Source organism: Polyodon spathula, chromosome 4, assembly GCF_017654505.1.
Source record: "Polyodon spathula isolate WHYD16114869_AA chromosome 4, ASM1765450v1, whole genome shotgun sequence".
Lineage (NCBI taxonomy): Eukaryota > Metazoa > Chordata > Actinopteri > Acipenseriformes > Polyodontidae > Polyodon > Polyodon spathula.
In genome coordinates this window covers 8905753-8930201 of record NC_054537.1, presented here as the reverse complement: position 1 = coordinate 8930201, position 24449 = coordinate 8905753, and the positions used below count along the sequence as shown (strand labels likewise).

Below are 24449 nucleotides of genomic sequence, written 5' to 3'. Positions count from 1 at the left end.
TGCCATGGTGATGTGGTGCAATTATTTAACGGGTAGAACGTCTGCTTGACCAACCAGAAAGCAGCATCTCTGCCTGCTGTTTTATCACACCTGTGTGATTGTTATTTATTTTGTATTCAAAAACAATAACTTCAGAAATATTGCCTCTTATGCTCCTTCATTCGCTATGTTGATCAGTTTTGAAAAATGATAGCTGGTCACATTGCTAAGGTAAACTATGTTCTAAATTTTCAAGTTTTACATTGATCAGTCTGGTTTGGGGAAGCAGCAGCTGGCTGGTGAAAGTAAAGCATGCAAACGCAGAGCCAGATGACATGAAAATACAAGTTTGCTATAACATCTGTTTCCTAAAATTCTGCCTATGTAAGGAGTTAAAACCACATCTCATTTTGTAACTAAATTACATTGAGTCAGTTGCAGGTTGAACTCGAATTTATTTACTGTGGAACAATTTACTTCAAGAATTGTATGACCTGCATTTTAGAAAGTCTAATACAGAGTAATCATTGGAGTGAGTAGGTCTGTTTTTTATAGTATGGATGTTCAATCTGTACGATCTTCTAAAACCAGGTAGACTCGCAAATATGTATTTAATACAGAAGACCAAGAACCAAAGGAAAAGACAAACACACTCTTCACACCGCATCAGTTTTTTCGGAGGTCAAGGCCGGCACTGAATGCCCCCGAACTCAAAAAATAAGCCACATACACAGTCACTGTATATGTATGCCGTGTTTTCAGTAAACCTATATTCAGCTGTAAGCAAGGGCAACACATTAGGCAGAATACAGGTGATTACAAATCATTTGTTAAGATTTATGTTAGTGTTTGTCGAATAGATTTTCTGCCAAACAAAAGAAAAGTAATTCCACACGATCACTTTTCAAAGAAGTTGAACCTTCTGGGACTGCTAAGAAGATGGACGCTCTGAATTAATTCAGTGTGGTCTAGAAACACGGGGCTCAGTACAAGTGAACACGACCCCCCTTCCTTTGCTGTACTGATTTGAATTTAACAGATACCGTGATCTTCATAATGGCTGTAGAAGGGTATGAACTGGCAAAGATTAATCGGTAACCATGGTTATCCTCAAGAACAAGGTGGCCGTAGTAGCTTTTTATTTTTTATTTTTACATTATAAATGTTTTTGCTCTCCAGACACAGCAGTATAGCAATGCTATTTTCTGTGTCATTCAACTTCATAGAACCATCAAAAAGAGTATCTGTTCCCTGAATTCAACACAGGAAAGTGTTGACCACATTATTAAATGGGATATTTTGAGCAATTGTTAAACAACCTGATGCAACAAGTTAAAAATTAGGTTGAATTATGAGCACATAGATTAGGTCATGGTACCTCTTGAAATGCATGTTAGGGACCATATTCTTAGATGCACAGTAACACAGATGGGACATCCCACTACTCAACGAAATGGACAACTCCATCATTAAACATGTGAACGTTTGCAGCGTTGAAGGAGCCATCATTGCTGATGGGAGAAGTTAATTCTGAATCTGCTTTACAAGACTGGAAGAGCAGATTCATGACTGTAATACAAGCAAACTTTACAAATGGAGAACGACTCCAGGTTAACTAAAAAAAAACAAAAAAAAAACACCTGTGTTCAAAGCATTGCCATATAAATGCTTTCAGTGTCGATGCTCCTGAAGATTTTGAAAGAATACCTTAAAATCTGAGAATCTAAAAGTTGGTAAAAGCAGAGGTCACGTTTTATTATCTATCGTAACATTTTTAAAACGCCCCTTAAAACAAAGCAGAAACTAATTACGACAGATCAGCTTGACAAAAGAACAAGTAGTTTATAATACAGGTACGCATAAAAGACATATTTACTGTACAAGTCTTCATTTTAATATGATGTTGTGATAAGGTTCACAGGGCATTCTTTGTACAACTCCAGAATCCAGACACCAGGTTGAGCTGACGGGTGCTTTACTTTATAAAGCAATGCCTGTGGATGGAGTGAGGCTGAGCACTAGCACATACTTGATGAGGCAGTCTCACCCTTAACAAACAGATTATTCACAATAACGAATGACACAGAATGCTGCAGACAATAACATCGTGCATTTCTGAGCTGCTAAAAGCATTTCAAATACACATGCCAGGTACGGTCCCTCCCCTTTAACCTTACAAATCTTTCAGCCTTTTACTATTTCCATACCACAGTACACTACAGAAAATGTGACATGAAAGGGCACAACAGTTACGAAAAAATAATCATAACACTATCAATTGGTTGTTATGGTTTTCTTTTTTTTTTAAATACATAAAATACATTTACTGTACATTTCCATTCTGCTGTTGTTAACATTACTACATCAAGAGTAACAACACAGTGTTAATGCATTACACAGCCACGAGGATGAGCTTGCCTTTGGTCACTGAAGATGCTGTGGTTTGTTGCTGCTCACGTTATGTAATTATTATGCATGCCCCAAGTAATCACTACATACATTAAGTGTAGATGTAGTCTTAACTGCACTGACATTAAATTACTGGGGAAAACAAGGCATTCACACACTCTGAGATTGCTTGGAGAATCCCCCCCCCCCCCCCCCCCCAAAAGAGAAGAAAAAAACAAAGACTAAAACAATACAAAATGTTAAAAAAAAAAAAAAAAAAAAAAAATTAAAAAGGCACAGCTGTTGCACAGTGTATACAGTATCAAGAATGTTCAGTAATATTCTGTAAAAAAGAAAGAAAATGAAATGCAATGCTATACAATTATACAAGTTTCTGACAGTAAAGAAATAAGTCGTAGTTTTAGGCAACTTTCTTGTTTTTGCAATGCTTCCGATTTTATGTTTTAATATATTTAATATGCTGCATGCTTCGTTGTTTTAATTATGATCCAAAAACATTACTTTTGTTTTTAAATAGTAGGAATCCATTTAAAGTGTTTACAAATAAATGTTTGGTACTATCCATTTCTTTCTAAACTAATGAATGGAATGCATAACATGTTAAAATGCAGATCCTGTGTATGGATTTACCTTTCTATGTGGGTAAACTACACTCCTGTTTTGCAAAAGAAACTTACCTGCTGCCCAAAACTATGCATCACATCGTTACAGTATAAAGAATAAGGACTGTATTCATAACGGTCAGCAGAGTCCTTCTGAATGGTCTTTACAGCGACATTTAAACAGGCCACCCTCTGACTATATTAATAACTGGATTCACCACGAGGGGGAGGATTGACCCCTTATGATTAAAGACAACGCAAATGGAGTGAAATGAGGTCCACTAAAGGCCGTCTTTACACATTATAGCACGGCTGCTGTTAAATCATTAGAGACCCCAGTGTGTAATAGAAAACTGCTAAATATCGAGCACATTGCTAAAACACAGACATCTACACGGGTACCAAGGACCCAGTATTCAGATCAGCCGCTGATCCAATCAGGGTGACACAATTCCCATCTGCGAGGTCCAGAGCCCTTCCTGTCTTTGTTCCACCTGTAACCTAAATTTAACGTCATTTCTGGTGTTAAGCAGTTATTTAAATGATACCTCCAAAACCCAGAAGATTCTGAACCCCCAGGACCTGATATGTGAACCCCCGGTTTAGATCATAAAAAAAGTCCTGGCTAAGTTTTATGAACACATCTCTAACAGTGTAACAGTTAAAAAAAAAAAAAAAAAAAAACAACCAAATTAAGTAGCAAGCTGCAAACACAAGTCAAATAAGCCATTTAACATATTGCATCTTGCAAAAAACTAAAAACTAAAATAACAAACAAGGACAAAGTTTTAAATGGAGAGCAGTGTTATGGCAGTAGCCTCTTGAAGAATAAGAGGAATATGGTATGCAATAAAAGTAATGAGGAGCGCCAGCGTGCAGAGGAAGAGAACGGCATCCGTGGCATGAGCTGCATGAGCACTGCGATGCACCCGATAAAGACAATAAACCGATCCACAGTTTCCAATACCCAGGGTTCGTCAAAGATTAACATGCAGCCTCTTAAGCATCTTCTTCTGCTCCACCTCTAGAAGTACCGATATTGATTGATTTTCTTTCTGAGTAAAGCTGATCAATATTTTATTTTATTTATTTGCAAAAAAAAAAAAAAGTTCAGCAATAGCAAAGAGTACACTGTGTGTATCAGGAAGCAGTTTAAAGCTAATTCCCCATGTGGGTCCCTATACTGTAAACAAGTACAGAGCTGCTGCTGCTGCTGCTTGGAGTGGAAGACGAGCACTCCATCAAGTCCCACGCTGGTCCCACTCCCTGTATCTGTTCTTTGTCATGGTGACAGGCTATGTCAGAATGTTGGTAATAAAGTCATACAAGCGCTTTGAGTACTGCTCCGGGTTAACAGTGGAGATCTCCGCACCAGCCTGTGGAAACACAATCACAGCCCTCATTTCTCACATTACAAAGCACTGTTAATGACAGCAGTTTTATGCGTTCAGTTGCACAAAATGTTTTTAAATACCCATAGCTGAAAAAGCAGCGACTGATGCCACAATGGCATCGCGTCTTTTGGGAGCCTAAAAGTCTAAAACATTTAGCGCTGGGATATTTCTGCACATTAAACCTACAATTTGACAGTAATTCATACGAGCTGAGATTTTTTATTATTATTTTGTTAGCTCTGTGTGCTTTAATGCATGCTACACCTGGTTTTGTACAGAATTAACCAAACAAGGTTTTTAAAAAAAGCACCCCCATAGAAACTGTGTAAAACAGAATGGAGGGGAATGCTATCCCTTGAAAGTTTACAACAGTATTTTTGCTATGTATTTTTGGCAGTTTTACCAAGCCTTTGCTGTGGTTATACTACACATTTACCATAGTTTACTCTGGTTTGCCACATTTATTAATATGCGTTACATATCCCACTAATCTTTACAATGCTTACCTATGCTTTACCATGTTTTCACTGTGCTTTATTACACTTTGCTGTGCTTTTACTGTGGGAAACCTTTAAAAGGGATGCCTCTAGTTGAATGTGGTATAACTAGGGCTTCTGCTTTTCTGTTTTACCACAACTTTTATAATAATTCAATTGATACCTGTTAAGCCATCCGTTTATCTAAAATCGCACTCTGAGAAACATGTTAATAGTAACACTGATTTTTAATTTACAAGCAGAACATACAAATGAGATTGCAACATGTTAATAAGCGATTGATCTTTACTCAAGCTATAATGAAAAATAAAGTATTTTAAGATGGACACACTAGTCCAGACAAATGTAGTTTTTTCACAGAAAAAAAAAAAAACAGGACATTAAATCAATTTTACTATAAATGCGCTTCTCAATTGTTACTAAGATACAGGAATGCCTTAACAGGTATCAGTTGATTTTTTAAAGGAGAGGAGAAAAGTCGAGGTAAAACACAGAAAATTAGAAGGTATAATCCAACCACTGGAGTGATATCTCCTACTTACCCCGTGTTTGACAGTTTTGGCAGCGTGGGCAGCTTTCTTTTTTGCATCGTAATGTGTAAGGATATCAATTATTGCCATGAAGTACACTTCCTTTCTTGGAGCGTCTGTGAAACACACACAGGCATTTAGTGACGCACATCACTTTCCTCAAATCTCAATGAGCTAACAAAGGGCTGTTCATGAGGTTTCTCACACGGAAAGCACTTTGAACGTCTACGTTTCTTTTGCCTCTTTACCTACATGTCCATTTAAAAGCATTGGTAACAACTTACCAAGGAGGCTATTCAATTTATCTCAACAGTGGCATATCTAAATACTGTTACATAAAAATACTTTAACATATCTGGAATGGTTTGTAACCAAATATATAAAAAACATTATGAGAAGCCATCCATTCATTAAAATGCTACACTTAAATGGAAAATAAGTCAATAGTACTTTATAAATAATACAGCTGAGCTCCATATTTGACATGGATATCTTTGACAATGGTTAAAAAAGATTTTAGCATCAAATGTTTAAACTCTAAACATCCTTTGCTATGTAACATTTTTGGTTTATTAACTGCTGTGTAAAAAAAAAAAATAAATACATTAAAAGTCTATAACAACAAGGATCTATGTGACAGATGTAATACATTTAGAATAAAATGTTTTCTTTACAGCAGTTAAATGAAATTAAAAGTTCTGATTCTGACAAAATAAGTAACGTTGCATAACTATAAAGCAATTATTATTATTTCTTTTTTAAATTTTCCGTTGGACGTGGCGACTGACCCTATAGCTTGCGGCTAGCCGAATCCGATAATAATTTCACCCAGGACAGTACGACAAGACCAGTTCCTAATGAGTACTTTTGCATGACTTACTGTCATGACTCTTTATGGCGTAGACGTCGATAGCTGGGTCAAACTCCCCGGGGGGCAGGGCTCTGTTGCTGTTCAGTGTGTTTCCCGGACTGTCGGGGGGCGTGCCCACGGGGTGGGTGCCGTCGCTCTCCACGTCCTCCTCGCCCTCATTCTCCTCGCACTCCATCTCCTCCTGCTCCGCCCTCTCTACGTCGTGAATGCCAACCAGGAGGCTGTAGTCCATGAGCTTCAGCTGGGCCAGGAACTATACACACACACACAGGGCTGAAGTATGCAGCACAGAGCAGGGTAGGGAAATGGAATGCTATAGATAGCAGCTGCATGTCCTTTTCAGAAATAGCAGGTTAAAGAGGTCAACTGGAACACATCTGAAGTCCTGCTACTTTCACCATTCCACACAGCGGTGGCTGTGGGAGGGCTTTTTTTTGTTGTTTTTATATAACTGCGTGATTGAAAATGACACTCGGGCAGTAACAGTGTTTTCTGTGTAGGCCACAATTGCAGATTCTGCAGTAGTGGAATAAGTTCAAGATCAGCTATTAAGTGGATTAAAAGAAAAATAAAAACTCACAATGTCTCAAACCTATGGCAACATTAAAAGATGCAAAGGTCACCCTGCAGTTTGATAAACAGGGTCTGACTCCCTCTCAGGGCTCATTAGAGTGGCTACAGCCTGTCTTGTCAATTCTTCGGCTAAGCTTGCTTATCAGCTCTGCACTGGCTTAAGTAAAACTAACTCAGCACAGGATCAAGGTCTGGAAACCTGCAGCATTCTCCACTATTTATTCACAAAGTGATTGTTCCCACCATAGCCAAACTGAACATCAGGCAAATCTCACTTCCTAAGATGTTGCTTCTATCCAGGGTACAGCTGAAGGTCGGGTCAGCAGTGACTTGGCCGAGGTCACACAGTGAATCAGAGGCGGAACTGGGTCAAGCTGCCTGGATATCCAAGCTGTTCGTTCCTCATTACATGTTTTATCCCTTTCTAGTCCACTGGAATGCAGTCTGTGGATTGAGACACCTCACTTTACGGCTGCATTTTCCAGAGTTGTAGACGTTTCTATATCTTGACTACACACAAACAGTGGTGGCTTGAGGTGCAACAACTCAAACAGCTAGCTGTGCAACACGTTTAAGAGTAGATAGAGGACCCTGCAAATATAGGGTATGTAGTTTCTTTAACTACTCGGTCCCAAGCACACTACTGGCACGTGATGAAACCTGTTGTAACAATTGTGTTAGTACTTCTGAAAATAAAGCATTCAGTAGTGCAGCAAACTAGAGGTGAGACCCCACGCTGTGCTAGGCTTCTCTTGAGGACGGTTAAACTGGCCACAGAGCTACAAACATCAAAAAATCAAAGACTCTCCCTACAAGGGACATGTGCCAGATAATGCATCTGTTTTTAAGTGTAAAAAGTTGTCAGGACGTTAACAATGAAAAGAAAATTACAGGTATACTATTTAAACAGTTCTAGCAACATGTGGGGATGTATAACACTATATTTTTCAGAACCATGATTCTTACTCTTTAAGGCTCAATGAATCATTAAGCAAATAAACTAAAAATAAAACAAACACAAATGTTTTATCCCGCACTATAAAAAACTGAAAGATATTAACACACAGTCTCCACAGAAATCAAACAGATGAAACTCAGCAAAAAGGGAAAGCAGCAAGCTAAGCCACGTTACCTCCACGTCTTTTTTTAATTTTTCAAGCAACATCTTTTTGTTGTTTTCATCAATGTAAATCTTTTGACCGTCGTTGATGAAGTCGTTGTCCTTGTAGGTCGGCAGTTCTTTGGCCTAACAAACAAACAAACAAACAAACAAATACTTGAAGCTTACAATCCCTTCTTAAATGTGTTTTTCCTGTTGTCCGGGGAACACGAAACAAAAGTACACCAAAGCAGCTGCAAATCATTTACAGGCCAGAGGGGGCACTCATGAGCCCCCTCTGGCAATGCAGGAGATTATTTACAGTAAGTGGATGATGAAGGGGAACATTCAGACTTGGAACAGGCTGTCAAAATACAACAAAACTGAAAGGACCCTAACTCACTTACTGGTGAATAATGAAAACATTACTGCCACTTACAAAGGATAACACACAAAATGAATGGCTCTTTGGACACCAGGTGTCAACATGTGTCTTTTTTTATGTATTTCATTCATTTGTATTTGGGTGAACATTTTCTTGCTGTGGTATTGATGCTTCACCGATAACCACAAAACGCAATTGTATGAACAAATACTAAAAGGAAACTAACACAATTCTTTCACAAATTCATTTTATCGATGTCTCTAGTGTTTCTAGATAATGCAATCTGTATATTGTTAGGTGTATTTTATAGTTTTCTGCTTTTCATTTGTTTTCCCCAGTGTTGTTTTTATTCAATGAAAGGGCGCCCCTTGACTAAAGCACTCATTTTAAATGCGATTTATACTGTAAGAGCATGAAAAAACAGGTTTCTTTCAACAGCCTCAAGTGGTTTTTATTCTACCAATGCCCTGCTAACACATGGCTAAAGAGCAGAGCTGAATATTCATCCACAAAGACACACACACACACACACACACACACACACACACACACACACACAAGCACACACATGCTGTGGTTAATTTGGTTTAGGAGTAATTCAAGGAAAACAACTCTGCCACGCTATATACAATGTGAAGATAAATGTGACGAGACGAAGTTCAGCAGTGGGGCTCCATACAGGATGTGCTGCAAACAGCAAGAAACGAACACACCACTTTATGGAAAAAACTCTCACGAGAAGCAAACAGAATTTTCTGAATAAAGAAAAGATATTTATAGAGTGATAATACAAACCTTTAGGTACATATCCTGTCAACGCTTATGGGATGTGTTTGGTTGGTTTGTTGTGATCTGTTACCTTAGCAGTAGTGTTCACAGTAATCCTCCTATTCGTGTGCAATTCACATAGCTTAATCCTGGAAGCGTTTATTTGCCAGGGTTTCAGAATTCTGTATTATTGTGTGCCGGGTTTCAGTTTTCTGAGTATCTGTGACCTGAAGCCTGATGTGAAAATGGATACTGTGTGAGAGGAACTACAAATAAGAAAACACCTTAATAAAATTAAACCTGGAGCTTAGTTTCAATAAACATCAATTGAATAGCACTGCCTCCCCCCCCTCACAAAAACAAGAAACAACAGAGACCTCCCCCTCCTCCCCCTCACACACACACCACCAATACCCCAAATGTTCTGATAAGAAACTACACCACACATCACTAAGCATGTTAGTGACACACATAACCCACTACAGATGACAATTGTGAATTAGACATACAGACACATAGGCACATATATCCCTCTATTACTACATGTAATGTAAGATGCAATCCAGGTGGGGGGCTTCAATACATCCCTACATTCTTCTTCTAAAATGATGTGCATACGTAAATCTCTAAGGTGTCCTACTCAGGACATACAAAGTATATCCACATGCATCCCCAGGAGACAATAAACCACCAATGAGCAGGAACACCAGAACGAACCACATTTAGAAGCAGAGCAGCAAATGCAGCATCTTTCTGCTTCGAGTGCGACTGGTTAAGTCAAAACTGATCACCTCATGACTAGATAGACGTTCTGCCCTGGGGTTATTCTGGTTGGACTCTCTCCAGGTTCACAATGACCATTTGGTACAGTGGTGACCAGTGCATTTTAAACCCTTGGATTTGTATTCTACACTATACAGACTGTATATACTCAAGAATGCTGTTTACTTGCCTGCACTCTGTCTGGTGCTGACAGGTAAGTTCTACACTTTTGATTTGGTATTTGGATCCTACGTTTTGGGACTGGCATGTAACACTGAACAGCTATTACTATTCTATTTCATGTGGCACAATATTTCAAAAGTGTCAATATCTTTAAGAAGTAGTGATGGGCACCGATATTGATATTTTGATTGTGATATTGTGGGATTAAAAAAACTAAAAATCATGTATGCTCACAGAGGCTGTGCCTTCCCCCACAGTACCAAGACTTGGTGGCAACCTTTCCTTTGATGCCCATATCTCCTCCGTGGTCAAATCTTCCTTCCACCATCTTCGAAACAAAGTTCAGGATTATTTTCAAAACTCTCCTGCTCATCTACAATGCCCTTCATCACACAGGTCCCAAGTACCTCTTCAACCTGCTGACTTGCTCTGTCCCTCCCTGCAAGCAGAGGTCCTCCGACTCTGGCCTGCTTGTTATCCCCAAGCAAAAGTGCACCACACCTGGAGAACGCTTGTTTAGCTTCATGGCTCTGACTCTTTGGAACTCTCTCCCAGCTTTGGTGCGTGATGCTCCCACCGTCACTCGCTTTAAATCAACTCTCAAAACACACCTGTTCTCTCTTGCTTTCCATGCTCTTTAAGCCTGATATCTGCCATTAGTTGCTGTGTTGCTGCTACTATTTCATGTATTATGCTACTATCATGCATTATGCACTCCCCCTGTACTTAATGTATGATGCTTTTTTTTTTTTTTTTTTTACTGTATATCATGTATTTCTCTGTATTTAAAGTATTATGGATTTTCTTGTTGCTGCTGCATCTTGTAAAGAGCTTTGTGATGGTGTTCCACTACGAAAGGCGCTATATAAAATAAAGACTGATTGATTGATTGATTGATACTGCTAAAAATACAAACGCAGTATAATCAAGTTTACTTTATATTGAGATACAACAAACCCTATGCATACCAATCACGGTCAGTCCTGTAGTCACTCACCACACACTAAACTATTATTGAATCATTTCATTCCATTGATTGCTGTTTAGGTACCAAATGCTATTTGCAGGCTGCATTAACTTTGGCACAACTGACCTACTTTTGCATTGTTCTGAGATATGCACATGTTTCAGCGTTTCATTGCATTTTGTCCATGTGATTACTTACGCTGTTATTAATGTATTTATCACTGTCACTGTGGTTAAAATGTGAACTTTCGGAATTATAAATGAGATATACTTTTATAACATGTAAAAAATAATGATAAAAAATAATAACAGACTATGTTCTAACAAGCACTGCTACAATGTTAATCGTTAGGTTAGCGCTATGCAAATAAACATGATTACATTCACTGTTTTCACAGCCTCTCTATTACCAGGATATCATATTTTTGTTCTCCTCCAGAGATAAACTAAGACTCATCACTTGCATACTGTGCACACACCCCTGGCTGCCAATTAAATGCAGTAACACCTTTGGTGTTAGTATCGCAAGTCATAATGACCTTTATCCTCAGCATGTTGAACAGTATATAGTAACAAACGCACATGTATCATCTCACTAAAAACCTGACAATTGGTTCCTAAGATATTGCCTTTGCAAGCTCCACCAATCAAGTGTCAGGTAGAAAAATGTAACATACAGTACAGTGTGCACATATTCATACAGCAATGTGTGCACATATTCATACAGTACAGTGTGTGCACATATTCATACAGTACTGTGCACATATTCATACAGTAGTGTGTGCACATATTCACACAGTACACTGTCTGCACATATTCACACGGTACAGTGTGTACACATATTCGTGATGGTATCTCCACTATAAGACACATGGGACTGCCATTAAAAGGCAGGATTACTTACATTAATTCTGTAACCAGCTGTTTACCCACCATGTTGACAAAATATATTCTGTAAGTCATTCACATTGAACGCCATACAGCAGCATTGCAGAGCAAAACTACATTTCTGCCTAGCAGCAGTGACTTGGAAGTCCTAGCAGATTTATTGATGTTAGTACAACCCCAGTAAACCTGTTTTGTGAGTGGTTAGCTAAATCAATTCATTAATGGAGCGAATGTGGACCAGTGTTTTTATGGGTCAATTAACTAATCATCACTGATGTGTTTAATGATCGCCCATAATGTTGGAATTTAGTTTAGGCACGGCAAGATTTCAGTTTAGACAAACCTGTGCTGTAATAAACACCCAACTTTACCTCTATCAAAAGCATCCATGTGGTGAGCTTGGTCTTTTCTATAATCACATCAATAAAACGAAACTGAAAGTGCATGCCTTAAGAGCTATCGTTCAGTACGGTTTCCTTACATTTTTGACGGAGCTGTAAAAACGCGTTGCAATCTTGATTGTTTGCAGCCTATGGCTCATACTGCTATGGCGCAACTTGGTGCATTCATCCTGGAAACGGTGCTGCCAAAACAGTGAAGGAGAAGAGTGGGGGTTCATTCAGACAGCACTGCTAGAGCTCACTTCACACACAGAACTTTGTGCACAATACAGAGAGACAGCCTGATCATGAGCAATGCACTGCTAGAGGAGCTCACTTCATACACAGGAGAACATTGTGCACAATACAGAGAGGCAGCCTGATCATGAGCCATGCACTGCTAGAGGAGCTCACTTCATACACTGGAGAACATTGTGCACAATACAGAGAGACAGCCTGATCATGAGCCATGCGCTGCTAGAGGAGCTCACTTCATACACTGGAGAACATTGTGCACAATACAGAGAGACAGCCTGATCATGAGCCATGCGCTGCTAGAGGAGCTCACTTCATACACTGGAGAACATTGTTCACAATACAGAGAGACAGCCTGATCATGAGCCATGTGCTGCTAGAGAAGCTCACGTCATACACAGGAGAACATTGTGCACAATACAGAGAGACAGCCTGATCATGAGCCATGTGCTGCTAGAGAAGCTCACTTCTTACACAGGAGAACATTGTGCACAATACAGAGAGACAGCCTGATCATGAGCCATGTGCTGCTAGAGAAGCTCACGTCATACACAGGAGAACATTGTGCACAATACAGAGATACAGCCTGATCATGAGCCATGCGCTGCTAGAGAAGCTCACTTCATACACAGGAGAACATTGTGCACAATACAGACAGACAGCCTGATCATGAGCCATGCGCTGGTAGAGGAGCTCACTTCTTACACAGAACATTGTGCACAATACAAAGAGACAGCCTGATCATGAGCCATGCGCTGGTAGAGGAGCTCACTTCATACACAGGAGAACATTGTGCACAATACAGACAGACAGCCTGATCATGAGCCATGTGCTGCTAGAGAAGCTCACTTCATACACAGGAGAACATTGTGCACAATACAGACAGACAGCCTGATCATGAGCCATGTGCTGCAGCTCACGTCATACACAGGAGAACATTGTGCACAATACAGAGATCATGATCATGAGCCATATCTACTGCAGCCTGTAAGTAATGGTGGGTATAGAAATGGTTATAAACTAGCGGGCTTGTAAATGATTTATTAACAGATTAATCAAGTAAGTCTCATATGATAAGGATTATAGTACCAGCGATTAACTGATCAACAAAATACCTTATCTATAAATGGCAACTTAAGATGTAGATTATGTACATTATATAAGAAAATACATTTTGTCTACTGTACTTTAAAGCAACCTCAAGTTACATTTTCTGGCACTTTAATAAACTGGAAACAAAATATTAGCATTCCTGAAAAAAGAGACTGAGACTACAATTGACACTCCCTTATGTAAACTGTAAACACTGCAAGTGAAACAAACTCGGTATATACTGGAGGGTTAAAGTTGTGTCATAACAGCACCCCCCCCCCCCCCCCCCCCCCAAAAAAAAAAAAAAAAAAAAAAAAAAAACAGACATGAAATCTTCCATGCAATCGGTAATTTAACAAACATATTCTGATAATGACTACCGATGCTAAAATCAGCTATTGTGGAAACAGCAGTTGGGTTCTGTTCTGGCTGTTCTAGAATGATGCTAGTGGAACCTGTCTGGGTTGCTTGGAAGCTCTCCAAGGTCTCCACAGAGCCCGGACAGTCACAGCTCCATCTTGAAGCCCACTTATTTTTCCCTTCCTAGAGCCTGACAGCGAGCCCAGTCTGTCTGCATGACCAGCACAGGGCTCGACCGAACTCAGCTTAATAATTTTACACTATAACATGCCACGCCACCAGGGAGCCAAACACTTCTCTAAAAGAAAAAGCAGGGTCACCTGCTTGTCTGAGCCAGCTCTCAATAGCAGCTACAAAAGCAGAGTCCTTATATAAGTCAAATTGAAGGTTGTACCGTGTATTCAAAACTCATGCAATGCAACTACAGATATTGCAACAAGCTCTTTGGGTTTGTTATAAAACTATGTGAAAGACGACCCGGCAGACACATGCTTGTGCTTGGTTCTTGCACAGTGCCAGCCTGCTTCAGCTCACCAGATAAGATCAGGTAGTGCTGCAACTCCTGGTAATATCACAGCAGTGGGCAGGGCATATTTTATTGGCATGTAATAGATGCAACTGATAAACTGGTAGAATGATAAAGTAAAAATAATAATAATAATAATAATAATAATACAATGTGTTACTGCTGCAGCTGAATAAACCCTCTCTATGTGTAATCCATTTATTACATGATCATACGCAATTTTTTTTTTTATTTCGGTCTCCCTGCAACACCCACTGTGGCCTTTGTACCGGCAATAAAATGCAATTAACATGTAACTTCTTCCTCAAGTGGGGAATAAAGTTGTATCCCAGCTGGCTGTGAGGAGACAGTGATAAGGATATTAGAAAAAGGTCAGAAAATATGAGAAAGAAATGAAAAAAAAAATAAAAGGATGATGATTCATGCCATTGTAAGAAAGAACAAAATGATACAATCATTCCCACAGTGCTTGCCTTCATCACAGTGCTATTACAAAGAGAACTCCTGCACACACACACCCTTCATCACAGTGCTATTACAAAAAGAAGTCCTGCACACACATACCCTTCTCCCCGAAAAACTAAATCAGCCGTTATCTTCCAAACTCCATGATAGAGCAGTGGCTCATTCCACATGGCTTGAGAACATAAATACACAAATAAATAAATAAATAAATAAATAAATAAACAAACAGCCATATATGACTGCCAAAAATACAATTTCAGGAAATAATTAATCATGTTATGTATCACTCTCCTTTATTGAAATATTAAAACACGACAAACATAAGCTGTTGAGAAAAACTGAGAAAAAAATTACCTTTTCTTTGTCACTAGCTTCTCTAGCAACTGTGGAGCCCTGAAATACAAATCAAATCAGCAAATGAATATACACTGAAACACAGGGCCTTTCTATAAAACCTACAAACCAATGCTTTTAAAACATATCCAGTACTGTGCAAAAGTTTTAGGTGTGAAAAAATGCTGTAAAGTAAGAATGCTTTCAAAAATAGACATGTTAATAGATTATATTTATCAATTAACAAAATGCTAAGTAAGTGAACAGAAGAAAAACCTACATCAAATCAATACTTGGTGTGACCACCCTTTGCCTTCAAAACAGCATCAATTCTTCTAGGTACACTTGCACACAGTTTTTGAAGGAACTCGGCAGGTAGGTTGGCCCAAACATCTTGGAGAACTAACCATAGTTCTTCTGTGGATTTAGGCAGCCTCAGTTGCTTCTCTCTCTTCATGTAATCCCAGACAGACCCGATGATGTTGAGATCAGGGCTCTGTGGGGGCCACACAATCACTTCCAGGACTCCTTGTTCTTCTTTACGCTGAAGATAGTTCTTAATGACTTTCGCTGTATGTTTGGGGTCGTTGTCATGCTGCAGAATAAATTTGGGGTCAATCAGATGCCTTCCTGATGGTATTGCATGACGGATAAGTATCTGCTTGTACTTCTCAGCATTGAGGAGACCATTAATTCTGACCAAATCCCCAACTCTATTTGCAGAAATGCAGCCCCAAACATGCAAGGAACCTCCACCATGCTTCACTGTTGCCTGCCTCATTCGTGTACCGCTCTCCAGCTCTTCTGCGAACAAACTGCCTTCTGCTACAACCAAATATTTAAAATTTTGACTCATCAGTCCAGAGCACCTGCTACCATTTTTCTGCACCCCAGTTCCTGTGTTTTCATGCATAGTTGAGTTGCTTGGCCTTGTTTCCACGTTGGAGGTATGGCTTTTTGGCCGCAAGTCGTCCATGTAGGCCACTTCTGACCAGACTTCTCCGGACAGTAGATGGGTGTACCACAGTCCCACTGTTTTCTGCCAATTCTGAGCTAATGACACTGCCGGACATCGTCCGATTGCGAAGGGAAGTAAGCATGATGTGTTTTTCATCTGCTGCAGTAAGTTTCCTTGGCTGACCACTGCGTCTACGGTCCTCAACATTGCCCGTTTCTTTGTGCTTCTTCAAAAGAGCTTGGACAGCACATCTGGAAACCCCTGTCTGCCTTGAAATTTCTGCCTGGGAGAGACCTTGCTGATGCAGTATAACTACCTTGTGTCTTGTTGCTGTGCTCAGTCTTGCCATGGTGTATGACTTTTGACAGTAAACTGTCTTCAGCAACCTCACCTTGTTAGCTGAGTTTGGCTGTTCCTCACCCAGTTTTATTCCTCCTACACAGCTGTTTCTGTTTCAGTTAATGATTGTGTTTCAACCTACATATTGAATTGATGATCATTAGCACCAGTTTGGTATAATTGTTTAATCATACACCTGACTATATGCCTACAAAATCCCTGACTTTGTGCAAGTGTACCTAGAGAATTGATGCTGTTTTGAAGGCAAAGGGTGGTCACACCAAATATGGATTTGATTTAGATTTTTCTTCTGTTCACTCACTTTGCATTTAGTTAATTGATAAATATAATCTATTAACATGTCTATTTTGAAAGCATTCTTACTTTGCAGCATTTTTTCATACCTGCCTAAAACTTTTGCACAGCACTACATTCTTGTCTCTTATTAGCATTATTATTATCACACAATACATAAACAAAGTTAAAATAGCCCAAAACGCCCTTCATAAAGTAATAGATAGCTTGTTGTATGATGGATAAGGTACAATTTTAACATAGTAAAATGCAGTATGCTACTCCTGCATAAAAATGAGGTGTATCCTGCATTACTGTGTCCAAAACACTACAGGTCGTTTTTATACGGGCTGCATGAATAACTTTATAAATAAACTGTAATAAAATGCCACTTATTATAGGATAGTGCACAATACATATGAACAGCAATTCCATCAAGTTTAAAGGGTTTAATAATGAGAACTACATATTTACTATAAGCTTCCTATAGGTTTTACAGGTTTACTGTTTGTCATACACCAAAAATATAGTGTGGAAACTCACATCTATACTGTGTAAGTGAGCTTCCAGTCTACTTTCAAAACAGTTTGCTTTCTGAATAAGCAATAATTAGGTCGAGTCGAGTGAGCACCACACTTCCGTGATGTTTTTGAATACGAGCGACAGTGTTCTGTTTAATGCAACTAAATGTTTTTAAACTTAGTAAGCATTGCCTTCGTAAACCACGGGAGCGCCAGAACCAATGTGACACTCCCTTTGGAATCCATCATGCTGTATAGTCCTATAGACAAGCTTCTCTTGTATGAGCCTGCATGTAACATTAGTGCAAGCAAAATACAATGATCCCCTAAAGCAGTCTGGGCTGTTTTATTTTTGTCCCTGAAAGTGGTTGTGGAAAACAACGAGATCAAGATAGAGTGGAGACAGTTTGTTTGTGCTCTTGAGAACACTGTAAAAGATTTTGTTGCCAGGTAAATATTTGATATAGAAATCTTTAAAAGCAGCGTGGGTGAAGCTGGGGGGGTGGGGGGGGTGGGGACTGTAAAGTCCAGAATTCCTAGTGGCATGGTTTTTATTTTTTTTGTAAGAGTCAATTTCAGCTATGTTTTTTGGAATGTAGTAATCACACTTATTTTTAGGCTTTAATTACAGTTCAGTGTGATAAATTGCTGTTTGTGTGTGTGCTTATTTAAATAAGGGTAAGGTTGGGAGGGATGGGGTTTGATCTGTCCCTGCCACAGTGCGCATTAGCTCCCAGTCAGTCTAAACGACAGAGATGTCATGTGGATCGCTACATACCGCTTCGTTTACTCAAACAAAAGCATTATCTTGTTGACAAGGCCAGTTTTGAACTGAAGCAATGTTACAATATTGATATCAGAGAAGCTCTTTTCCCTTAAGCAAGCATTTGGTTTTCAGTAAATCAGGATTAACGGCAAGTTTTGATCTCCAGTGGCTGTCAGCAGCACAGATGCCAAAAAAAGGAATTATCACTGGCTCTCTTTCAAGAACTTCCTTACATGACAGTGATGGCACCCAATATGCTTGCAAGCTTTAACAGCAGTGGGTCTCATGTCAGCAGATAATAAAACAGGCTAAAGGCTAACTTGTATCCAGCATCCAATATCAACTGTATGTTTTTTTGGTCGGTCTGACATAGAATTCTCTCAGGAGATAAACTCAGAATCTTATAAAGACAGATTCTGTGACTTAACAATAGCTTCTCACTGAAGTTTTCAACTGAGAATTCTTATGATTTTTTTTTTTTTTTTTTTAAAGACAATATTTCCAGACTAAGATAATTCAATGTGGCAGTGTGACAAATATGCAAATTTGAGTGGTCTTTGCTTTCAGTGAAAAACAAGTTGATAAACTGCAGATACAAGCCACTCTGACAGAGAAGAAGAGACTGGGAATTTGCTTTCAGTGAAAACAATTTGATGGTTTCTGTTCTAAAGACCCTCTGCACAGAGACTCAAAGACTGGTAAAATATTTCAAAGGAAGTCTATTTTTATACATTTTCAAAAAATAATGTGTGTTTTAATATTCTGTAAAGTTTAAAAGGTAGGCTACAAACACATATATCTATATATATAATAATTGTCTAATATCTTTTGTAAAGGGAACAAATCCCTCCACTATATTCTCCCGCTCGACCATACGAAAACAGTTCGTCAAAGGTGGGAAGAGGGTCCCCCTTCTCCCAGGTCAGTAGCCAGCGAGCTGGCTGCTTTTTGTAACAGTTAAAGAAATGCAAAGTATCTGAATCCAGATTTCTTAACTACTTTCCAGTACTCACTAGATATTGATGCAGTACAGTTAGCATATGTACATTATATTATGCAGATAAAAGCTCATCCCATCCTCTCCCACTGCTTACCTTCAGATCATATTTCCGGTAAACAGACAGTCGATGGCTGAATACGTTTCTTGTTACAATCATGTAGGTCTCAACTCCGTCCACTGTAAGCCGGTACATGCCCAGGAACTGTGGCAGAAGCGTGTTTCCATGGCATTCTACAACAAACTGCATGGTGGAAGGTGAAACAGTAGAGTTACTGGAGGAACCCCACAGCATAATGCCCCATGCTCAGACACTGCTTGAATTGGTGCCCAGACTGCCATCAACAATGGGTTTTCATTGGATGTTACCCATCCATATACTGATAAGCCCCAGCCTTCCTTACTGTGGCTTCTGAAAACTGAGGAGGAAAGAATCCCAAGGGCAGGCATACTTATATTCCATGCGCACAGATTGACTGGCAAACCGAACCGATGTGGGATCTCCCACATTCCTCCTGAACCCCCCCCCCCCCCCCCCCCCCCCCCCCCCGATGGTCTACCCGTTGAGTGATAAGACTCCAATCAATGTGAGTTTGATGGATGTTGGCGGTTCTTTCCCAGCAAGCCTTGCGGATAAGGTTGCATTCACTTTTTTACCAAACCAAACGGATGGAGGCTATTGCTTTGTTTCTGATAATGCTGACACTTCTTTTGAGCTTTTTGTTAAGTAAAAAAAAACAAAAACATATGAGAATAGGCACGGAGAAACCTACTCCCCCTGGATGTGGATTCAATGTTTACACTCGTCAAGTTTAGCTCAGATTGGCAGCCAGTGCGGGCTGGCTAAACTAACATGGCAACGTAGTATCAGGGGCAGCAGGGTTTTCAGCCCGGGTGAGCGGTGCACGGAAACGAGGTAATGTAGGACTAATGGCAGAAGATTAAAAATTCAGACAATAACTTAAAAGTATGACGTGGAAATGAATAGCTTCCAGCATTAAAGAAGTACTGGGACCACAAAAGACTTCCGGTTAAGATTTACTGTCTGCCCCACAGGGGATCAGAATATTACAATTAAACCACTGTTGAAACCTGCATAATCAAAAGAGCTGGCATGAGAGTCAACAATGAACGTTTTTAAAGTATGCAATGCAGCAACCCGATCAGTACACATTGTGTTCTTATTTACCTGATGGTATTTCTTCAGTATATTGTGCATCTCCGCCACGTCTTCACTTGTGATAGTCTTCACCACGTATTTCTTGTCACACGAGGTGTGAAAGCGTGCACCACTGCGTCCTTGTGAGTCATTTGTAAACAGTGAACTTCTTGTGAGCGAGTTCTGGAGCAAAAAAGGAAGACAGTGTTTTATACCACATCCATTTCATATAGTGAGTCTGGTGAACTGCGGACAAGCTAAAAAAAAAAAAAAAAAAAAAAGAAAAAAAAAGGCATGTTTGATCGCAAGGCATGGTCTTTTCAGGCTCAAGAAACAAATTTGAGTACAGATGCATCGAACATGTCATTGCAAATCTGAATCCTATTGATGCTTCCAGTACAAAGTTGTCTTTCTTATTCCAGTTACACAAACACAGACTGTAACATCCTATAATCAAAATGGAACAGAACCACAGTGTTCTACCCAGTTCTGGTCACTTAATCTTCTTCTAGAAAGTCTGCATTTTTACTGCTGCATGTGAACTTTTTTTGAATAAATATCAGAATGCAATGATGTTCGTAAACATTTACATTTATTATCTCAACAAACAAGTGCACTCATGAAAATACATTGAATAAGTGAAGTGAATGAGCTAACCTGTACACCAGCTAGCTCTGCTAATCTACTGCTCACAAATTAGATTCAACCTTGGCTCCCAATAGACAGTAAATACTTCTAGATGCATGAGAAAATATATTTCTGCATACAATTAAAAATGCTGTTCTAGCACTACAGGGCTGAAGCTGTCCATGCAAGCCTTTTAAAATAACCTCTCTTATCATCTTACTTCTCTCTCAATTATTGTGCAGCTGAAGCTTGGTGTATATTTTAAGCCTAGCTTCAGGAAATGTGCAGTTGTAATAAATACTGACACATGTTAAAAGTGTGCATGTGACTTTTTATGGGCTGAAATAGTCAATGGCTTGTCAGCCAAGGTTGGCTCTGAGGTAGCCCAAACCCCAGGACCAAGGACCCTTGCTCTTAGGTGACCTATCCAGAGCCCAGCTGACTCCGTTCCCTATTAAACTATTATCGTCTGGCCTAATAGCAACCAAAAAGGCCATGTTGCAGTCTTGCAGTCCCCTGAGGTCTACCTCTGGCTGAATCTAAATGAAGGAATCCACAGCAAGGATCAATACAGGACATTTGAACACTGTGCAAGGCTTTTGAGCTCGGGTAACTAATTTTAATCTCTTAACACCCAACAAGATAATTGCTATTAATATTGTTTTTATCAATGTATATTTAATAACACTACTGTTTTTTTATATATTCCCTCACATTCATTGAAAATGGGGGGAGGGGGAGGAGGTTGATCGAACCAGTTGTGTGCAGCAACACACAACCCTGTTCTTGGTGTAGTAAAATATATTATAAATACATGGTTTGAAGGAAGATGACAATTGATCAGAAAAAAAAAACTGCATGAGACAGTAGTAACAACGTCATACAGAACGGCGCTATTAGTATTATTAATAAAATCTACAGTGTACTAACTGTTCACGTTAAAAACCAATGCTTGGCCAACTTCCCCAGCCATGAAAATTGTGGCCTGTTGAAACAAACAACGGGGATTAGTGAAGCTTCTATTTCTGGACCCCAGCGTTCTCCATCATGTGTCCACGCATTTGGGTGCACACCTTGTGAGTTCATAAACAGTTTGTTTACACAGACAGGAATAGCACATCTAAGCCCCCTGATGACATCACCAAATGGGAGAGTTCTGTATTTCAAATAACTTCTCAGAAATACAAACCCTACACATCTAACAAATACACTGGCATACTGGAGTGTGACATTAGTCAAGCCGATAACACCTGCGCTGTTTTGTGTTGTTACTGTTTGCTTACTAACCATGTTAATGTCCCCGAACAGATGTAGGTATTACTATCAATGTGGGGCCAACATTTGAGAAAACGTCCCCACAAAGATAGTGACTCCTGAAAAAACGATATTGTGGGGACATCCCCACTTTAAAACACCTTTTTTGTGGATTATGAAATGGTACCTGTAATGTACTGTGGCAGATTAACGGTTTACAGCAGGTGTGTGAAATAGGTTAAGCGTTAGTGCCCATTGATGGCTCTACCATCTATTACAGCCTGCTAGAACTGGAATCTGATTGACTGACGGTACTGAATCGTTTTCGAATGTCTCAGAGACCACTTGGAATTTTCTCATTCACTCTTCTGGAATGTTGGAAAGAACCACAGGTACTCGTCAAATCTACCTGGACTCTAATCTTTAGCAATGATTTGCCACAATGTACTGATTGAGAAATGAATTGGTAGTATAAATGAGGAGTTCTCTGCATTTGCATATTATATTGCTCCAGTAAAGTAGAATAAGTTGTGCTGGTTTATACTGTACAATCGACAATCACTATATAATCAGCTTTAACTGTAACATATATATATTTCAGCCAAGTAAATTCAGCATAGATATTTACCAACACAACCATGCATGACCTTTGCAATGACTGTGTGCATCCCTGCTCTTTGGATAAGCAGAGACTGCTGTCGTTTTAAACTCTTTGCTGCATGCTGGTTAAGCTGTTTTTTTCCTTTAAATCAGTGTTTATGCTTGAATTATTTTTATTTGACTGCAATCCATAACAGAGACATATATTCTAATGCACTCAAAACCACATTCTAAAATGCAGGGGAATAAAAGAATAATGGCAAGTCCAGACTATTTATTTTTTACTAATGAATTTGGGTTGTGGGTCAGTCAATGTCCTTACAATAATGCTATGAAACAACAGAGCAGGATTCCTGTACCCTGAGAGTTAACAGCTCTGTGAGCGCACCTCACGCCTGGCTGACATAAATACAGTTTGATATTCATGAAACTGTTCTACCATGCTGTTGGCTTCCTTACAATTTGTATGAACATCAAAGACATATTCAGATATCCGCAGTCATAACATTACACAGGAAACATCATCATTTGCCTCTGCACTGTGCCTCGTGAAGGCAAGGGAGCGGATAGAGGCTTTCATATTTGTAAAAATAAAAAAAAAATAATAAAAAAAAATATATAAATATATAATATATATATATATATATATATATATATATATATATATATATATATATATATATATATATTATATATCATATATACCTAGGGGCTCAAATAATACCTAGGGGCTCTGACAACAACATCAAAGTGATGCATCTATGGCTGTTATAACCTATTTCTGTTTCACACAGTTGCTACAAACAGTTATATTGGATAACTGGTGCTTCTGAGAACCTGGTTTACCTGTGCATTATACAGCATGTGAAGAACAGACGGACAGACAGAGAACAGCTTCATTATACTGCTCCTCTCTGCATGTGCCTTCAGAAACAAATAGGTCTTTTGGATATGAGAAGCTGGAATGGATCCCATTTCAATCATTTTCAGGTTGATTAGTATTCTTCATGCACAGGACTTACCGCTGAATCACTACTGATTGAGAACATACAACTTCATTATTTAAAAATACTATCCATTTGTCAGCACAATTGGACTAAAAACAATATAAATATTTAACAGACCACTAATGGGCTACCTGGAAAACCTACCTGGCCATGACAGCCACAAAATAAGGTAAACAATAACATGAGTAGATGCAGATATTCTGAGGACCCGAGTGACTGAGGCTATGCCAGCACTCAGAGCAGCTGGGAAACACTGCTGGACAGAAAGAGTGACAGAGGGTATGAGGGACTGAACTGCAAGTATTTCACTTACAAAGATTTCAAAAAAGAAAAACTCTTGAAATGAAATAGCAAGAATACAGGCTGCTGTACAAAGAATTGAATCATCATTTTTAAAGATCTTATACAAATTAAAGCTGGGTAAAACAGTTATAGAGCCTATTGTTGCTTTATGGGTTTCAAAATATAATTTGCACATTTGTTAAAGTAATTTATTACAAGTTAATTTAATTGTACTTTGCTGTATAAAGCTATTTATTTTTTAGTGTACACAACACAATGTATTCACCACAGCAGTAATGCACTTTATACATATCTTTACTAAAAAACT

The 24449-nt window shown here is 39.1% G+C and overlaps 1 protein-coding gene across 2 annotated transcripts in view; it reads right to left on the bottom strand.

Moving 5' to 3' along the window:
* Window positions 1–1850: 1850 nt before the first annotated feature.
* LOC121314136 (phosphatidylinositol 5-phosphate 4-kinase type-2 alpha) overlaps window positions 1851–24449 on the bottom strand; it is a 69624-nt gene continuing 47025 nt past the window's right edge. The window contains exons 4-11 of one of the 2 annotated variants that reach the window (XM_041247090.1): window positions 20382–20534; window positions 19290–19436; window positions 15339–15377; window positions 12388–12489; window positions 7988–8101; window positions 6292–6535; window positions 5424–5527; window positions 1851–4366 (exon numbers count right to left, since the gene is read on the bottom strand). In XM_041247090.1, coding sequence (XP_041103024.1) covers window positions 4286–4366; window positions 5424–5527; window positions 6292–6535; window positions 7988–8101; window positions 12388–12489; window positions 15339–15377; window positions 19290–19436; window positions 20382–20534 — 984 coding nt within the window. In that variant the 3' untranslated portion in view covers window positions 1851–4285. The remainder of the gene's footprint in view (window positions 4367–5423; window positions 5528–6291; window positions 6536–7987; window positions 8102–12387; window positions 12490–15338; window positions 15378–19289; window positions 19437–20381; window positions 20535–24449) is intronic. The other variant, XM_041247091.1, reaches the window with a different exon arrangement.